The sequence below is a fragment of the Periplaneta americana genome, chromosome 4 (genome assembly GCF_040183065.1).
Source record: "Periplaneta americana isolate PAMFEO1 chromosome 4, P.americana_PAMFEO1_priV1, whole genome shotgun sequence".
Classification (NCBI taxonomy): Eukaryota; Metazoa; Arthropoda; class Insecta; order Blattodea; family Blattidae; genus Periplaneta; species Periplaneta americana.
The window spans coordinates 167,867,070-167,884,617 of NC_091120.1; the positions used below are offsets into that span (position 1 = coordinate 167,867,070).

Sequence of the window (17,548 nt, forward strand, 5' to 3'; positions counted from 1 at the left end):
GTGAATCTCGGTTACTACGACACTCGTTTATAACAACATAATGTTTAAGGTCCCTTGGATGTCGCTATAACCAAGTTCTACTGTATATTACAAAAAAAATGATATTCTTTATTGGTGGTGATGGAGCATCAGGCAATGTGATGATCACTCATTTGTGCTAAATCAACAAGACAATTGCTCTAATATGTGAACTAAATCTTACATTCTATTTTCGACATTTCCATAAGGCCTTTCAATAGGAATAGCACAAATAAGAATGACGCAGATGGCTCTCTAGATTGAGAGCTGAATTATTTCTTCCTATCAACCCCAACAATCCTTGCAATGACACGTCCTTGTGTACCTTTATATAATCCTTCACCCCCTCTTAAGCCCTTTCAATTTTAGTGCTTGGTGAACTATATTACAAAAAAAATGATGTTCATTATTGGTGGTGATGAGCATCAGGCAATGTGATGATCACTCATTTGTGCTAAATCAACAAGACAATTTCTCTAATATGTGACCTAATCTTATATTCTATTTTCGACATTTTCATAAGGCCTTTCAATAGGAATAGCACAAATAAGGACACAGATGGCTCTCTAGATTGAGAGCTGAATTATTTCTTCCTGTCAACTCCAACAATCTTTGCAATGACACGTCCTTGTGTACCTTTTTATAATCCTTCACCCCCTCTTAAGCCCTTTCAATTTTAGTGCTTGGTGAACTATATTACAAAAAATGATGTTCTTTATTGGTGGTGATGGAGCATCAGGCAATGTGATGATCACTCATTTGTACTAAATCAACAAGACAATTTCTCTAATATGTGAACTAAATCTTACATTCTATTTTCGACATTTTCATAAGGCCTTTCAATAGGAATAGCACAAATAAGAATAACACAGATTGCTCTCTAGATTGAGAGCTGAATTATTTCTTCCTATCAACCCCAACAATCCTTGCAATGACACGTCCTTGTGTACCTTTATATAATCTTTCACCCTCTTAAGCCCTTTCTAATCAAAGTATTATCACAGGCTATGATCAGAAAAGGAAAGATAAATCCAAATATTACTAATGGAGGTTATTCAATGGTGGATGACGGTAGTCACGAATTGTTGAAGAGGAGGGGTGGGAACAGGACACGAAATGAATTGCAAGAAGACATATGGTACCCAATATAGTGTCAAGTTTTAGACGAAGAGGCACTTCAGATATTTTAACAACACAAATTTTGCTCCGATGTTACACAACACAGTTCACACTCCAGGTTATGTAATTTAATCTATTTCAAATCAAGTACTAGGCCTATTTATTAAACACTGCAATTATGACCAAATAGGCGAACTTTATTTCTATTAGCTCATCAAAAGACCAAAATCTGAGCTATTCTGTAAATATGGGAGCCCTTTCGAGTTTAGTAGAAAATTTTGAGTCTTAAATAATATACTGAGTTAATTATAATAATTAAATCTATCTACCTACCTACCTACCTACCTACCTACCTACCTACCTATCTATCTATCTATCTATCTATCTATCTATCTATCTATCTATCTATCTATCTATCTATCTATCTATCTATCTATCTATCTATCTATCTATCTATCTATCTATCTATCTATCTATCTATCTATCTATCTATCTATCTATCTATCTATCTATCTATCTATCTATCTATCTATCTATCTATCTATCTATCTATCTATCTATCTATCTATCTATCTATCTATCTATCTATCTATCTATCTATCTATCTATCTATCTATCTATCTATCTATCTATCTATCTATCTATCTATCTATCTATCAATCAATTCCATCCATCTAATCTATCTCTTTATGTATTTATTTGATTCATTAAATGCAGTAAACCACGATTTCCGACATCTTAGCTTTACCTTAATCGAAATTAGAGCTAACTTTCATCATGTTCACATTGCTTCAGTTTCCTCCCATATTCTGCTCACTCAAATATCAAAAGAAAGATTCGTAATTACGTTATTTAAATTACATTAGTTCCTTATTTACTATGTGAAGTGAAAACAATAATACGTCATGTGAAAGATGTTCAGCTTGTGCAAGCTACATAAGCTCTAACCTCTGTTACGTGAAATAGTGATACAGTACTAAAACAAGCCTTTGATATATGGAACGTAAAATATTAGGTTAGTGTTAGCAATTTCAAACAACGAAGAACACGATTAGACAATAATTATAATCTGAGTTGATTTAAACAGAAGAAGAGCTAATCAAACCCTTATATATATGCAAATATATATCTAAGACTAATACATTTTATCTCAGAGTACGTTTCTTCACGTCATTTGACAACTGCTCTAGCATCTGTTATTAATTATACGAATGTAATACATATTTCAGCCATCATGTTCTGCTAAATGTATACACCTAATTTACATTCTATTCTACATGTCTTGATTCAGATTTCTGAACTTTTTTTTAAACCAAGCATGAAATAGCATAGTTGCTTCTTTAGGGGAAGAAGACATTTAGCAAAAGCACTAAGAATATGTGTACATTCTCCCTTTTATATTAATATTTAAAATATTGTGAACAAAAAATATATATATATTTGTTTGTTTACTCTCTAAAATTTCTTTGACATAGCCAAAACCTTAACTGCATAATATTTCATTAAGGTGCAATGAAAAAGAATAATTTTATTCTTCTAGATATTATGCAATTCCATAATTACCTACGATTCTTTTGCATTCTTTGCTTCACGTAAAATAATTACTGGTACAAGGTTTGAATACTGCATAATTTTCGTATTAGAAATTTGCTATAAAAATATTACTGTAATTTATAACAATTGAGAAGCTGGGTGAATAACAGTGTTAATGTTAAAGAAAAAATCACTTCTGAAAAAATTACATAGAAAATTTAAAACTGTTAGGAAGAAAATCTTTACATTTGATAATTATTAATTTTAAGTTAATGGGTTGTAGGTCTATATCACTAAAATGCAATATTTTATAACGCATAATATATAAGAACAGCTATCTACGCAATAATAGCGTTAAATGGCTAACAATCTTATTACAACCAACTCTTCAATAATTGTAACACTATGGACTGGCTTATCACTTTGAAACTATCAATGAGATAATATAAAAAAAATCAATAGACAAGAGTGACAATACTAGCTAATTATATAATACAAAATATTGAAAACGTATACCAGTAATTTATAAGTTATAATATGTACGTCCAAATAGATATGAAGGTGTACCGGTACCTAATTGTAGACATTTGTCAGATATTAAATCTTTCGTGCCAGGAAAGTTGTTTAGTCAACTGTCAGAGGACAGATTTGAACCTCGTATGTGAAAGCAATATGGCATCACTTATGAGACAACTAAGCCAGGAGATAATGAAGTGAGACATGTCAGAGTAAGAATAAAAGTCAAAATAAAATGAATAAAACATCGAAATATTTTGTGATTCTGATTTATTTGCATGGCATAGTATTTTTTTTATTCTAATTAATGCTAAATGACATGTATAGTGATGAATAGCGAAAATTTAATTTTTGAAATTATACTCTTATGTAGTCCTTCGAACAAAAGAAATTATTTTTGAGTAAAATTACTCCTTTATATTTGTCATCAACTTCTTCATGTAACTGGCAGTTTAGTCCTAAAATAACTATTATGGTTTATAAAACTTTTTTCCCATCTTTTCATAAGGGATCCTGATTATCTTCTCCCTGTAGATTGTAATAATTCAAGACTACCTTAAGGATTCTTGTTTTGGCTACTTGGGTTAACATGTTGAAGATAGTTATTTTGATGCGTCTGTACATCTTCCAGTATTGGTTTGATTTCAGCCTCATATAAAATAGGTACTGGTATCTTCATTTCTTTTAATCAGCCCACAAAATATATCCAGTTGTTCAGTGCCTCAACTTCATATCACTAGCTATAATTCTGCTTTCAACACTTCTCCACAAAGTCCATGCTTCACCTCCCTAACAAAGGACAGATCTTGCAAAGGCATTATATATAAGGAATTCGGTACTATGTCTTTGGAACAGGTACAGTATATGGTTTCATTACTTAATTCTATGATGCCTCTGCATTTATTTTTTTTAATAAATAACTTTATCTATCTTTTTTAATAAATAACTCCTCCAAGAACTCTACATATCTATCATCATCATCATCATCATCATCCATTCAAGTATAAACTAAGGTTATGAGATTTTTTTTTCACAATTTCCAGAGACGGGTATCAAAATATGGAAATACTACTTTTGACATTTCTCTTACTTTGCTGTTCACTAATATTGCTTTAACACACTTCAAAGAATTAAAATACGCCTTCCATTTATACACTAAAATATTCATTATATTCATTCTACTTAACTACTACTTGAACTACTCGTATTTTTCAGAACTGTGAATTTTTTAAGCAGGTCTTCTCTGGATACCAATTTTGCTCCTGTCAGGTCATGTTGAAGTTGAATAAGATAGCAAGCATGCCTCCAACAGTTTCTAAATTCATTCTGAATTTTTTGAATATCCACATCATGTTCACTGAAGAGAAGGAAGAAGATCTCTCTATTGATTCATTATTTCCAGGAGACAGTTTAATCACCTTATGCAGTTCTGCACAGGGAATCATTCTGTCAAAGACAAATTAAAAAATTCACTAGTTTTCAGCAGAGTCTGGCATTTTCTTCATTCCACTCTGTCATTTTGCCTGAAATCACATATTTCTTCATGTAAGAAATTTTGTCAAATTAATCATATTCTTCAGGTCACGTCTACTTACATTTGAACATAAATAATGGCCTGTATCATCAAATCTATCTCTTTCTAGAGAAGATCTCAGCAATATACATTCTATAGTTCTATTATCTTATCTTGTGAATGAATTCAGTTGGCACTGAGATATTCAACAGCATTTTCATAAAGTTATAACAATCAACACTGAAAATCCGGAAATATTTGGGAACAAATTATTAAACCAGAGGACATTCCAGGGACGACTTTTGTCTGGGGACAAAAAGCAAAATTCGGGGACTGTCCCCAGGAGAAGGAGATCTCTTCCATATAAGCGATAATAAAACATAACTTTTGGAATTCTAATGACATACATTATTTTTACACTGGAGCTGGTAACTATTCATAAAATGTATAACAGGATGTAACTGAAGTTCCTGCACAACATGTTACTGATACCTTCATAATCCAAGCAAGTATATCCCTCTGTTTTTCTTATAAATCTTAATCCATTCGCTTTCTTTACATTTACATATTATCATAAAAAGCAGTTATGATTAGCATCTAAAATACGTAAGTCAGTCTTTTGCTAAAGTTATAAGTCTATCTATCTATTGTCTACGTGAAATTGTGTCAACTTCCTGAATTTCTTTTAATAAAAAAAGTTGGTTCTATACTGTTTACAAAACAGATTATTACACATAAGACTGTTCAGTTTTGCCAAACAGACTATAAATATTCAGTTACATTTTGATTTTTATGCATGAAATAGCAGTTTGTTCTTTATTATACGTATAACTGCGCCCAATTTTCCTTACTTAACAGCCATCCTTATTGGCAGTACAATACCAGTGAGGAACTAATGAACTGTACCATCTCCTTGAGACTAAGTCCATAGGATTTCTATGGCGAAAGTCTCTCGGAATTGTAGTCAAGGAATCACTGGAGTTGGCGCCAACACCAGTTTACTAGGAATGGCACAAAATGTGACATACATAAGAAATATAATCTACTTTATATGTTCCACATATTTCTTGGATCAGAGACAAGAACAGTGAAGAAACTGCATTTTAAATTAATGTGAAGTAAGGCACAGTTCTTTAAAGTAGGTTAAATCAATGCAGCATGTTCATGAAAACAAGGTGAATGTATACCTAACCTTTCAAACATCATAATACCTGTATATTCATATAATGTCTTAAAATAGAGTGGTTTACAGTTAGATGAAATTCACTGACTTAATATCATTATGTTTTGAGAAAGTGATGTCCAGAATATTGCACTAATAGAATGGGTACTGCTTAGCACTAACAATTATTCAATGTTCAACTTGAATTAATGATTGTTTCGTTTTGTAAAACATGGCGTTCAGAACTATTACATAAATACATTCCATAAATATAGTGAAGTTTATAAAGTACATAGATACTATTGTTAATGTTCTAAGTTTTATCCTATTTTAACCCTTTTAACCAATGACATTATATGCACCCTTGTTGTCCATTATGTTTTCCGTTCCACTTTATATAAACTTCACTGTTTGTTCGTAACACAATGTACTCTGTACGTCTATTAATTGATCTGAAGAGGATTCCTTCGAACCGAAAACGTTTATCATTACCGGTATATTTTATTATGTAAAAATAGCATCTGTGAGTTCAGTCACATTTGTATACTGATAAGTTTGACGATGGTTACAATAAATTTTAATATTATTGCACAGCTTATCGGACCCAACATGATTTTCAAATTTATTTGTTGCTGTAGTTGTTGTTGGAGTTTGTTCTGTGTTCTGCATAGGTTGAATTGTTGTGTGATCAGTGGCGGCTCCTGCATATTTTTTAAGAGGAGGAAAGAAATTAACAGCGCAAAATGACAACTTCTTGAGAGAAACATGCTACAAATTAGCCTACATGTATACATGTAACATCAGATAGTTTTAGGGCTGGCCTTCTCTTTCGTATAGCAATAATCTGTTCTTGTAAACTGAGTTTCCTATATTGTCCAAATATGTTTTCACTTCCATTCATTGTTGAATAATTGCACAAATTAACATTTACAAGGAAATTCACAAACTCGCAGCATTTTTAGTGCACACTACAGCATCACACGTGTTGGTAGAGACTAGTGCTACTAACATATAACCAGAACCGTTTTACGGAAGTGGGAATGAGAAATAATCTGTTAGGAAAGCGAGAACACTGCACCCACCCACGTGGTCTGTGTTGCCACATGTACATTTTACAAGTTCAGTATCACATGCTTTTGAAGAATGTCAGTTCTTGTAAAGTCATACTACCATTATTGCTCAAAGCTGCAGGTGGCAGATTATTTTTTGTGTTAAAAATATTGTAGTTTGGTATACTTTCAATTTCAAATATATTTGTACAAAACTGACAACTTGGCTGTTGTCCTAACTAGTAGACAATGAATGGAAGTGAATTTCAGGGGCCAAAAAGATCTACGATACTAACGTAGAGCTACTTCCTCTTTGTTTTATATAAATCTAACTTCAACTTTCAGATATCCTCGAGAGTTTGAAACCATGAGTAGTAGCTTATATAAAATACAATGAATAATATATTTTGATTTATGATTTAAAAAAAGTTTATATGGTGTCTTTCATAGCTTTGCGTTAAAACTGTTTTTATTGTGCCTCCTCGTAGATGTGTTATAGTCTGGTTGAATGCAGCATCGTTAGATGGCAGCGGTAGCGAGTTTGTTGCAAGACCAGTTGGTTTTTATTTCCCGCCCATGCGCTGATTCAGAGGAGGATCTCCTCCCTTACTGTTCATTCGCTTGCTTTAAAACTCTGCTTCTTTCTCTAGCCGCTAGTGCGATGTTGTCTATGTGTGTTAACTGCAGTAAAGGAGGAAAGGATTTGCTTTCCTCTTCACAAACAATCTCGCATCTTTCTCACAGTTTTCTAGCAGCACATGAGTGCGCGTTGTTTAAAACTCGATCAACCGAGGTTTTCTTATAGGTCTGAATTAAAAAAATTATCGAATCTTCCTTGAATTTCAAGGCACATATTTTATTTGGTATTTACTTTCAAAAGAAGAAAAATGTGAGGAGGACGTTCCTCCCTTCCCTCCCCCGAGAAACCGCCACTGTGTGTGATTTAGTTATGGCTGTGATAAGTTCCTTGTAACATGTTTGAAAATACCTTTCAGTTTGTCCAATCTGTCAGGTTGTATTTATACTGGAAATTGCAAATCTTCAAAATGATTCAACATTAAAAGACAAGTTCTTAGAATCATCACTTGTTGATTTCTATTCTGTTTACATTTGTTCAAAAAAGTATTCTGAAATATGGAAAAATGCATTGTTCATGCTGTATATATTTGGTACCATTTACTGTATTTGTGTGAGCTGCAGTTCAGTCGAGTGAAACATGTGAAATCAAGAATAAGAACTAGAATCATGGATGCATATTTCTGAGAATCGCAACAACTGATATAAAATCGAGCATAGATAAATTAGTACAGCAAAAAGAATGTCAAATTTAATTTCAAGTACTGCATTAAAACAGTTGTCACATTTTGACTATGAATCCCAATGTTCTTGTAAATTTTTGTATTACCGGTAATTGTTCTGTAAACATAGGTTATGTATGATTCCTAATGTGTTGAAAATTGACTTTACAAGTTTAACTTACTTTTTCTTTCATCTGGCTCTTGACCTCTTGTGCATAAGCCAATGCAGTCCACTGACAAAAAAGGTTGGAGACCCCTGATATACAAGGTATTTGTATATAGAGAGATTGTCTTTCATTTATAAATTTTCTTTCCTTTAAAAAATACGTAAGTATTTTTCAATTTTCTATACCGGTACTAACTTCATAAAACTTTTCAGTGTTTTAAACTACAGGTACCTACAGTTTGGATATTATATAAACTATTTCCCATATATGGCAATCTAATTAATTACTCATACAGGTTCTTTCAATTCTTCAATTATGTTACGAGTATTCATAAGAATCTGCATAGTAATGATTGGCGTTATTTATGGCTGTGTAATAATGAATTACAAGTAACACATAGAAATCAGACATTACTAACTCAAGTGAAACATAGGTACTGAGAGATTGGAAACCATTATTTGATTATACATATGAAACCAATAATTATACTGATACAGATGTTCTGATAAATATAACCTCACAGAGAAGAGGTAAAAATAGACATTTGGGTATTTCATCTGTTACAAATCACCATCTATAATTCTGTTGCCTCTAACAGTAGCAAGAAATATTTGAGTAACAAGGTTTTTACTTCTAATGCTAATGCAATGCATAACATAGAAAGTACAGATATAGTACACAACACTATGGATAAAGGGTTATAAAATCAAGAGCATGAACACAACAAAAACTACAAACAGACTTGGAAAGACACCACCATGCCAAACACCACCAATTTTAGTAAGTTGTGCCAGCTATGCAGTTCTTTCCATCAGGGGATATGCTCCTTCTTGGCACATTACAAAATATATGAATGGTATTATTATTATTATTATTATTATTATTATTATTATTATTATTATTATTATTAATAATAATTTATGTTTTGGCGAAAATATAAAATAAAAAAACTTTTTATAAAAAAGTACAGTAATTACATATAAAATAGTAGTAATATTTTAACTTCAATCTATAACAAAACAATTTACAGAAAAAGTTAGTATTGTGCACTGCATCATAAGAATATTTAAACAAAGGATATTCTAAAAAGAAATATTCTCGGTTCATTTAAGGCAAGAACTAAATGCTTACATGTTAAAGAACTACAAGAACTGCTGGAATTGCAACAAAATTCAACTAGCAGATTGGGGTTTGATCCTCAGCAAATTCTGATAATTCGCCTCAAATAAACTGGCTTAAAGACAGATTTTCCTGATCACTTCCTTTCAGCAATTTCTCTTATAACCAGTGGCGACTACTGAACAAAATCAGGTTCCCTTAGGTCCCCTTTAAAATCTGATTTGATTCAATATTTCCTTTGCTTTGAGAAAGTGTAGCATTTTTGGTAAAAGAATAGAGTAGAATTCTTTGTATCCGGCAACTGTGGGACAAAGCCAGTGCCAGATAATTGGAAAATAAGTTTATAGGTTATGTAAAAACACACTGTACTGCACAAACATTTTTTTTCCATGTTGAAATTTAGTAATTTTCATATACAAAATTAAAAATAAAGTTTTGAAATATGTACAATGTTCATTTTTAGTACTGAATACGGTAATGTACTTTCATCAGTTCATAATTATTGTAATACAGTAATACATAAAAGCGTAAAAAATACTAAAAGTTTTTGTAACTTTATGACAATTTTAAATGGCGGTCATATGAGTCATGTGACATGAAGAGCAGTGTAGCCAACGTCGCAACTATACTATGAAGTAGCGCACGATGATTTAAGCATAAAAACATTTTGCTTGCGTTTTGCGGAATCCATTGTGCAACAGCAGTGCTTAGCGATAATAGCCATGATACTATCCATCACTCGAATGAAATTTTTATGCAATGTAGGAACAGAGAATTTCATACTTTCGTATTTAGACTCATCCAACACCCCTTCAAGTGTTAAATTGAAAGGTATCGTCTCTGCATATTGTTTGCAAGGTCCAAGTAACAGATTACCGATGCTACCCTCTACTCCAAGGACATAACTTTTTTTTTTTTAGTATATTTTCACACGTGAACTGTGTAAAGAGTAAACACAATATGCGGCATGTACGATCTAAGAAAACCACTCACATCTTCATCAGACTCTTCTTTTTCGCATCAATGACTATTTTTTTTTTTAACCAAAGGTGCTGCTGTTTTGGTATTGCTGGTTATTTGGGTGCCAGATTCGAGGAATTTTAATGTATGTAAGAAAAATGGATAGCAGCATTTAGAAAGGAACAGACTTACACAATGATAACCAGCAAATGTTATGTCACATGCAAAAAAAAATGTTATGTTTTATTTAACGACGCTCGCAACTGCAGAGGTTATATCAGCGTCGCCAGATGTGCCGGAATTTTGTCCCACAGGAGTTCTTTTACATGCCAGTAAATCTACTGACATGAGCCTGTCGCATTTAAGCACACTTAAATGCCATCGACCTGGCCTGGGATCGAACCCGCAACCTCGGGCATAGAAGGCCAGCGCTATACCAACTCGCCAACCAGGTCGACTGTCACATGCATGTGCACAAGTTTTCCAGAACTGGTTCAGTAGTTCCACATCGTTCTAGCATTTCGAGCAAGAACTTGTGGTCATCATAATTATTATAGGTAATTTTGCATGTTCCAGAAAACTAAATAAAGAAAGTTGTTGTTGTTTTCTAATGCTAGGCGTTTGACAATAAAGTCATCTGACCTCTTGCACTCCAATATTTTTCAAAGATATTATCATGGACAGCCAATGAAGCACAGATTTTGAGGTGTTCCGAATCCATTGCTTGGTTTGAGAAACATAAAGAAAGTAAAATCACGTATTTTGAATGGGAAAAATTCATTTTTTGTTTTATTTAACAAAATAAACAGTGACCAACAGTTCATTTGCATTTAAAGAGCGGCCACCACTGCTTATCATTACCTTATCAATTCAGAATGAGCTCTGTGGTTTTTAAATAGTTTGTTACTGGTAGATAAAAAAACTACACATTCGAGTGTCCAAAAATTGAGAACCAAACAAGAGCATACCCTCGATAACCACATCACTGGTACCATCACATGTCTATTTTACCTACATCTGAGAGGTTCTAGCACTACATGCAGATTGTGTTTTACTACCTTACCTTCATCATCGGAAGAATAGCTGTTGTAGCGGCTGAGAGATGTGGAAGACCGGCGGCCATCTTGGCTCCTGCTCCTGAGTGCAGACCGTCCTGGAACTGTCCCGGTATCCTCTAGCTGCGACCTCCGTCTGGAACTGCCACGTCCCTCCTGACTGCTCGTCATATCTCTGTTCCTAGCCTCCTGGTTCGCAAGTTCTCGTAGCACCTGTTGTTTGTAATACTTGGATAGTTCATTCTGTGCTGTCCCTCGCGTTGATGATCCAGATGGTTTTCGCGTTAATGGGGATTGCAACATTCGCTGTTTCCATTCCAGCAAACGTTTCATTGATTCTTCCCTCTAGAAAATAACGAAAATAATTTATTATGTAAGTTTTCTATAATCACTTTCTCGTGCATTAGCCTGTGTAAATCGATGGTGTTCAAGTAAAGGCGGTTTCATTTTTTGTGCAAATGGAGTTTTGTTAACCAGGGGAATACACAAGTGGGTATACAAAAATCAAAAGAAATACTAACATTTGATGTGTTTTATTTGTGTAAAAAATTATTTGCAATAAAGACCTGATATTTAATTTTCATCTAATTCAAAACTCATTTGTGTGACTTCTCTCTCTTTACTGAAACACCATCGAATTATCGTCAATGAACAATTAACAGCAGACTAACAAGAACTAAAATAAAAATAATTGATTAAATGGCGATCTTACTCGTGTTAATTGTGTAAGCATGTGCGGCTTACAGCTGTTTTGGTACTTCTTCACACCATCCTCAGAGCCTACTAGATCTCGGCGTCATCTCGAACTTCGCTGCCTGTTGTGTGGGTGCGTTCGATTGTTGAAAAGTGTTGAAATGTGGTGTCAAATAGTGTGTGTGTTCTGAAATTGATCTGTGTGTTGGGAATTTGATCAGGGTGTGTTTTAGTATGTTTGTATATTTCATATTGTTTTAGTGTGTTGAGTTTTTGATTTTTGGGTTATATGTGTAGGTTGTAGGTGTAGGTTGTATGTGTATGTGTAGCCGCACATGCTTACACAATTAACACGAGTAAGATCGCCATTTAATCAATTATTTATATTCAAGTGTTAAAAGTAGTGAACGAAAGATTCAACATGGATTAACAAGAACTGTTTTTTAATTTTTAAAAATTAGCCTTTTGCCTCCCCACATTTTATACGAGGACTGTTTATTTTCTTTTTTCTTTTTTTTTAATAAATTGTAAAATATAGTATCATTATTTGAGGTGGCTAGAAAAAAGACTGGTGACATCTTGCTGTTACAGAAGTAAGTATTAAGAATCATTACGAAATATCATAGAATAACTCACTGTAAGTCTCTTTTTATTAAATTTAGAATTCTGACACTTGTGAATCTTTATTTATTAGATCTTCTACTTTATGTACAGTGACATCAAAAACTTTTTCCTTACATTTTTATTGTACCTTGTTTTTGGACTATACCATGCAGGCTTTGTTTATTCGTAAGTTTTAGCTGCCATGGTAATATTTTACACTCCATAGGTACAATCAGGGCATAGTTAAAAATGCAAGGAAAAAGTTTTTGATGTCACTTTAGATTAAAATATTAAGGAATATAATGTTCGAAAAGATATACATGTCTATAATACTGGGTTTAATAATAATCTTACTTTAAGTTAATGTAGATTACGTTAAACAATGAATTCTCATAAATTAGATCTCAGTCTTCAATGCACTGCCTAATTATCTTAAAGTTTTGAAGGACCATGAGGAAAAGTTTAGAACAGATTTAACCAAATTTTTACATACTCATATCTTCTACACAACTGATGAATTGTTTATGCTGTAAATTGAAATAATTTGCATTCTACTTGATATGAAATGCATAATTTTGTACAGTTCAACTAAAATATTCTTGTAAATTGAATTACTCTGTTTACAATGTATTGGGTATTTTTGTATAGGCTTACCTTACCGGTACTATAAATTGAATAGTAGTCTGTATACTGCAGCTCAACTGATGAATTGTTTATGCTTGTAAATTGAATTAATCTACTTGATATGAATTGTACAATTTTGTATAGCTCAACTAAACTATACTTGTAAATTGAATTAATCTGTGTACTAAGTATTGTATATTTTTGTATAGCTTGGCTGATGAACTGTGTATGCTGTATTGAACAGTAATCTGTGTAGCTCAACTGATGAATTGTTTATGCTTGTAAATTGAAGTAATTTGCATGATATACATTATCAATTTTTGTACCGGTATATATCAATTGATTGCATTGTTTATGCTTTTAAATTGAATTATCGGTAACTTACTTGCTATGTATTATATTTTATAGCTCAACTGATGAATAATTATTTAGGTTTGCAAACTGAATGCATCAGATTGCTATGTACTGTATATTATTTTGTAGAGCCACCAATGTAGCTCAGTCGCCAGACCCGCTAGCCTGCTGATCTGGAGGTGCATACAGGCTTGGGTTAGATCCCCATTTGATCTTATTATCTGGTTGGGTTTTTTTCGAGATTTTCCCCAACTATAAGGCAAATGCCAGGTAATCTATGGCGAATCCTCGGCCTCACCTCACTTCATCTCGCCAAAAAATTGTAATCTTATACAATTTTGACTTGTTCCACATCTTGAGGCTAATGTAACATCTATAGAATACAATAAATGAAAATATGAAATATATTTAGGTCCTAAATGTTACAGTATGTCACCTATCTTGGTTAGACAATATAACAAGCATAATTTATTCAGGAAACTGGTTAATTAATTAAAATTCCATTCTAATCTTTGAATTCTTCAATTTAAGTTGTAATGATATTGCAGTTTAACTGTGATTTGTAAACACTGTACCTTGTGCAGACATATAATCATGTGAAATGTCGATATTTAGTATCTAATACCTGTAATATCATATTAAATACGGTATTAAATAAATCATCATCACCACCATCAACAATAACATGATTACTGTCCGAACTTCAGATATATATTTCTCTTGGTAAATGACAATTCTGCATTCTTAAGATATAATTGTATAGTTATGCACTGAATTATGTTATGAACAATTAGTTCTGGGATATAGGGGTTACTCCCTCAGTTACACAAATGACACAGACATTCAAAACAAAATTATCAAATTTCTAAAAACTTTAGGCACAATAAACTCAGTCATGAGATCATCTCTAATCCAGAAACACACAACAATCGACATTTGCAAAACTTTAGCCCGACCCATCTTGGCTTATGGTAGTGAAACATGGACTATTAGAAAATGTGACGCCTCTAGAATTACAGCAGCAGAAAATTCGATTTATGAGACCCACTGGTGGCTACATAAAATGGGATCATAAAAAGAACTAAGATATCCTAGAAGAGTTAAGGATAGAACCGATACTAGAGTGCAATGCAAGATTAAGGAATAACTGGAAAGATCATGTAAACAGAAAGCCTAGGCGAAGAATCCCTCAAGAGATCTTGTGGTATTGCTTTAGAGGAAGAAGACCTATTGGACGTCCAGCTAAGAGATGGCATGAGACCGTAACAGACCACATGGTCTAAACACTTGGATGGAAGATGATGACGATGACAAGTAGTTCTCGTCAGATCTCTTCATAATATTTCTGGTCAAATTATTTAAGTATATTCTGCGATTAACTCTTTAAAATGTTCATTTCAGAGGACTCCATCATATCAATGTCCAACTTACATCATTATGTAACAGTATTTGAAACAGTATTGATGCGTGCTTGTATCCACTGTTACCACTGGAAACGTTTTAAAATTATGACCATATATTTATACATATTAAATATCTTCATAAATTGTAATTTTCTATTTGTTAAGTTCGTAGAATCATGTACGGTACCAATAACATATTAGCCTATTTTCCTATAATATGTGCCATTGATTTATTTTCGAAAATATTTTTTCATTCCGCCATTCCCACCCAACTGTCCTGATTTTCTCCACGGTGACATGAGCAATGTGAGGCCATGCATTATCGTGTTTCAGGATGATCTTCTTTCCAGGGCGTTTCTCATGCAATGCACAACAGAGCTTCAAAACTATCTGAATAGGTAAAGCGGACAGCATTTATGGTCTGTCCAGGTTCAAGAAATTCAACCAAAATGCATCCCAGAATTCATAAACTCTTTCCTTGTTGCGTTTCGTGGAGGCAGTTCAAGGGTGACCGCTACGAGGCTTATCTTGGATGCTCTTGTTCCAGTCTTTGAAATGTTTCACCCATCTCCTAACACTGCTGGTGTCCATGCACACATCTCCAAATGCATGCTGAAGCCTGAGGTGAATTTCAGCAGAAGATTTTTTCTCTTTAATAAGCAATTCAATGACAGCACACTGTCGAAACGAATCATCATTGTCCACCATTTTGCAACCATTGCCTGTGATCACGTGTTAGAAGCTAATGACGTCACAATATGCTAATACATAGTGTAAAGTCTGTAGATTATGATCATAAAGTTGTTTTTGTTACATTGTTGAAATTGGAATTAGAGTAATGGTTGCTCATGAATTTCAGTACGACCCTCTGTAGCAACGTTCTGTACGGGAATAAAGCAATATATAACCTACACATGTTCTTACGCAGTTAAAAACTTGCCCACTATGGAGTAGATAACAGGATATAAATGATACCTTCATTTGTTTTAACTACAGTAACAATAGACCTTTGCTTACTACACATAATTGGCAATGAAAAGACTCAAACTTTTATCAGGGCAGATTTGAAATAAGGCATTTATACCACCATTACACAAACTGGAGAAACAACAGTACTTAGGGACAGAGATACTCTGACTGTCAAAAAAGGACCAAAATAAGAGATGTTTTTAAAAAAAGGTGAAAAAAAAAAAGGAATATGGTCTAAAAAAAGGGAAGTCAGAACCATATAATTTGGTCGGTGGAAGATAGTTTTGAATGTTGTAATTAATTATTTCATGTTTCGTGTTGAAATAAAAAACAAAGGGATTTCCTTTCAAATTCGGTCTCTAGTAATTAACTTTGTTTTATGCATACAGACAATATTAATGATTTTTTGTATTTATCTTGTTTTTCATTGAACTTCTTTTTCTACAGTAAGTTTCTATATCTTCTATACAGAATTAAAATAAGATGAGTCCACTGCTGTGGAGTAACGGTTAATGCGTCTGACCGTGAAACGAAAGGGCCCAGGTTCAAATCCTGGTTGGAACAAGTTACCTGGTTGGTAACCAATTGAAGCAGAATTGCTGGGTAACTTTCGGCGTTAAACCTTGGATTCATTTCGCCATCATTAATATATCATCATCATCATCATCATCATCATCATCATCATCATCATCATCATCATCATCATCATCATCATCATCATCATCATCACATATACCATAGACCTGGTTAAGTTCACCAGTGCGACATGCTGTACTTGTACAAGAGCACGGCCATTCAGCTAACCAATCATTCACAGGAGTGGTAACCTACAATCTTCATTCTAACTCAATTTTTATGGAAACCTGAAGACTGGAACTCTCTGCCGCCTGAAGTCAAGGGCTGCCAAACATTGAAATCTTTCAAATCCAAGTTAGAAAATTATCTTATGACGAGTTGCCAAACTAACTTACTATTATGACAAGTGTTAAATTGCATGTTTCCACGTATTCACATTTTTTTTTATGTTCTAGTGATATTTAACTGATTTTATATTTTTGTTTTCATATTTTCCGGTAATGGTATATCTATAATGTGATAAGTTGAGCTATATATAATCATAATTTTCCTTACTCTGTGTACTTAAAAATATTGTATTCATTGTATACTTTGTACTGCACTATTTTATTACTATTATTGTTATTATTATTATTATTATTATTATTATTATTATTATTATTATTATTATTATCATCATCATCAAAAATTGTCTTATTTTTTTATAGTTTGTATGTCTCATTTATTTTGACCTGCTGTTCACATTTTATTATGCTTTTTCCTTTCTTTCTGTATGTTATATATTATGTCTGATTTCTACTTACTTGTTGTTTACATT

The 17,548-nt window shown here is 32.9% G+C and overlaps 1 protein-coding gene across 10 annotated transcripts in view; it reads right to left on the reverse strand.

Moving 5' to 3' along the window:
- The window catches only part of kmr (kramer), a 1,522,801-nt gene that overhangs the window by 481,952 nt on the left and 1,023,301 nt on the right, over window positions 1-17,548 (reverse strand). For all 10 annotated transcript variants that reach the window (XM_069824286.1, XM_069824284.1, XM_069824281.1 and 7 more), the window contains one exon: window positions 11,518-11,854. In XM_069824286.1, the coding sequence (XP_069680387.1) occupies window positions 11,518-11,854 (337 nt within the window). The remainder of the gene's footprint in view (window positions 1-11,517; window positions 11,855-17,548) is intronic.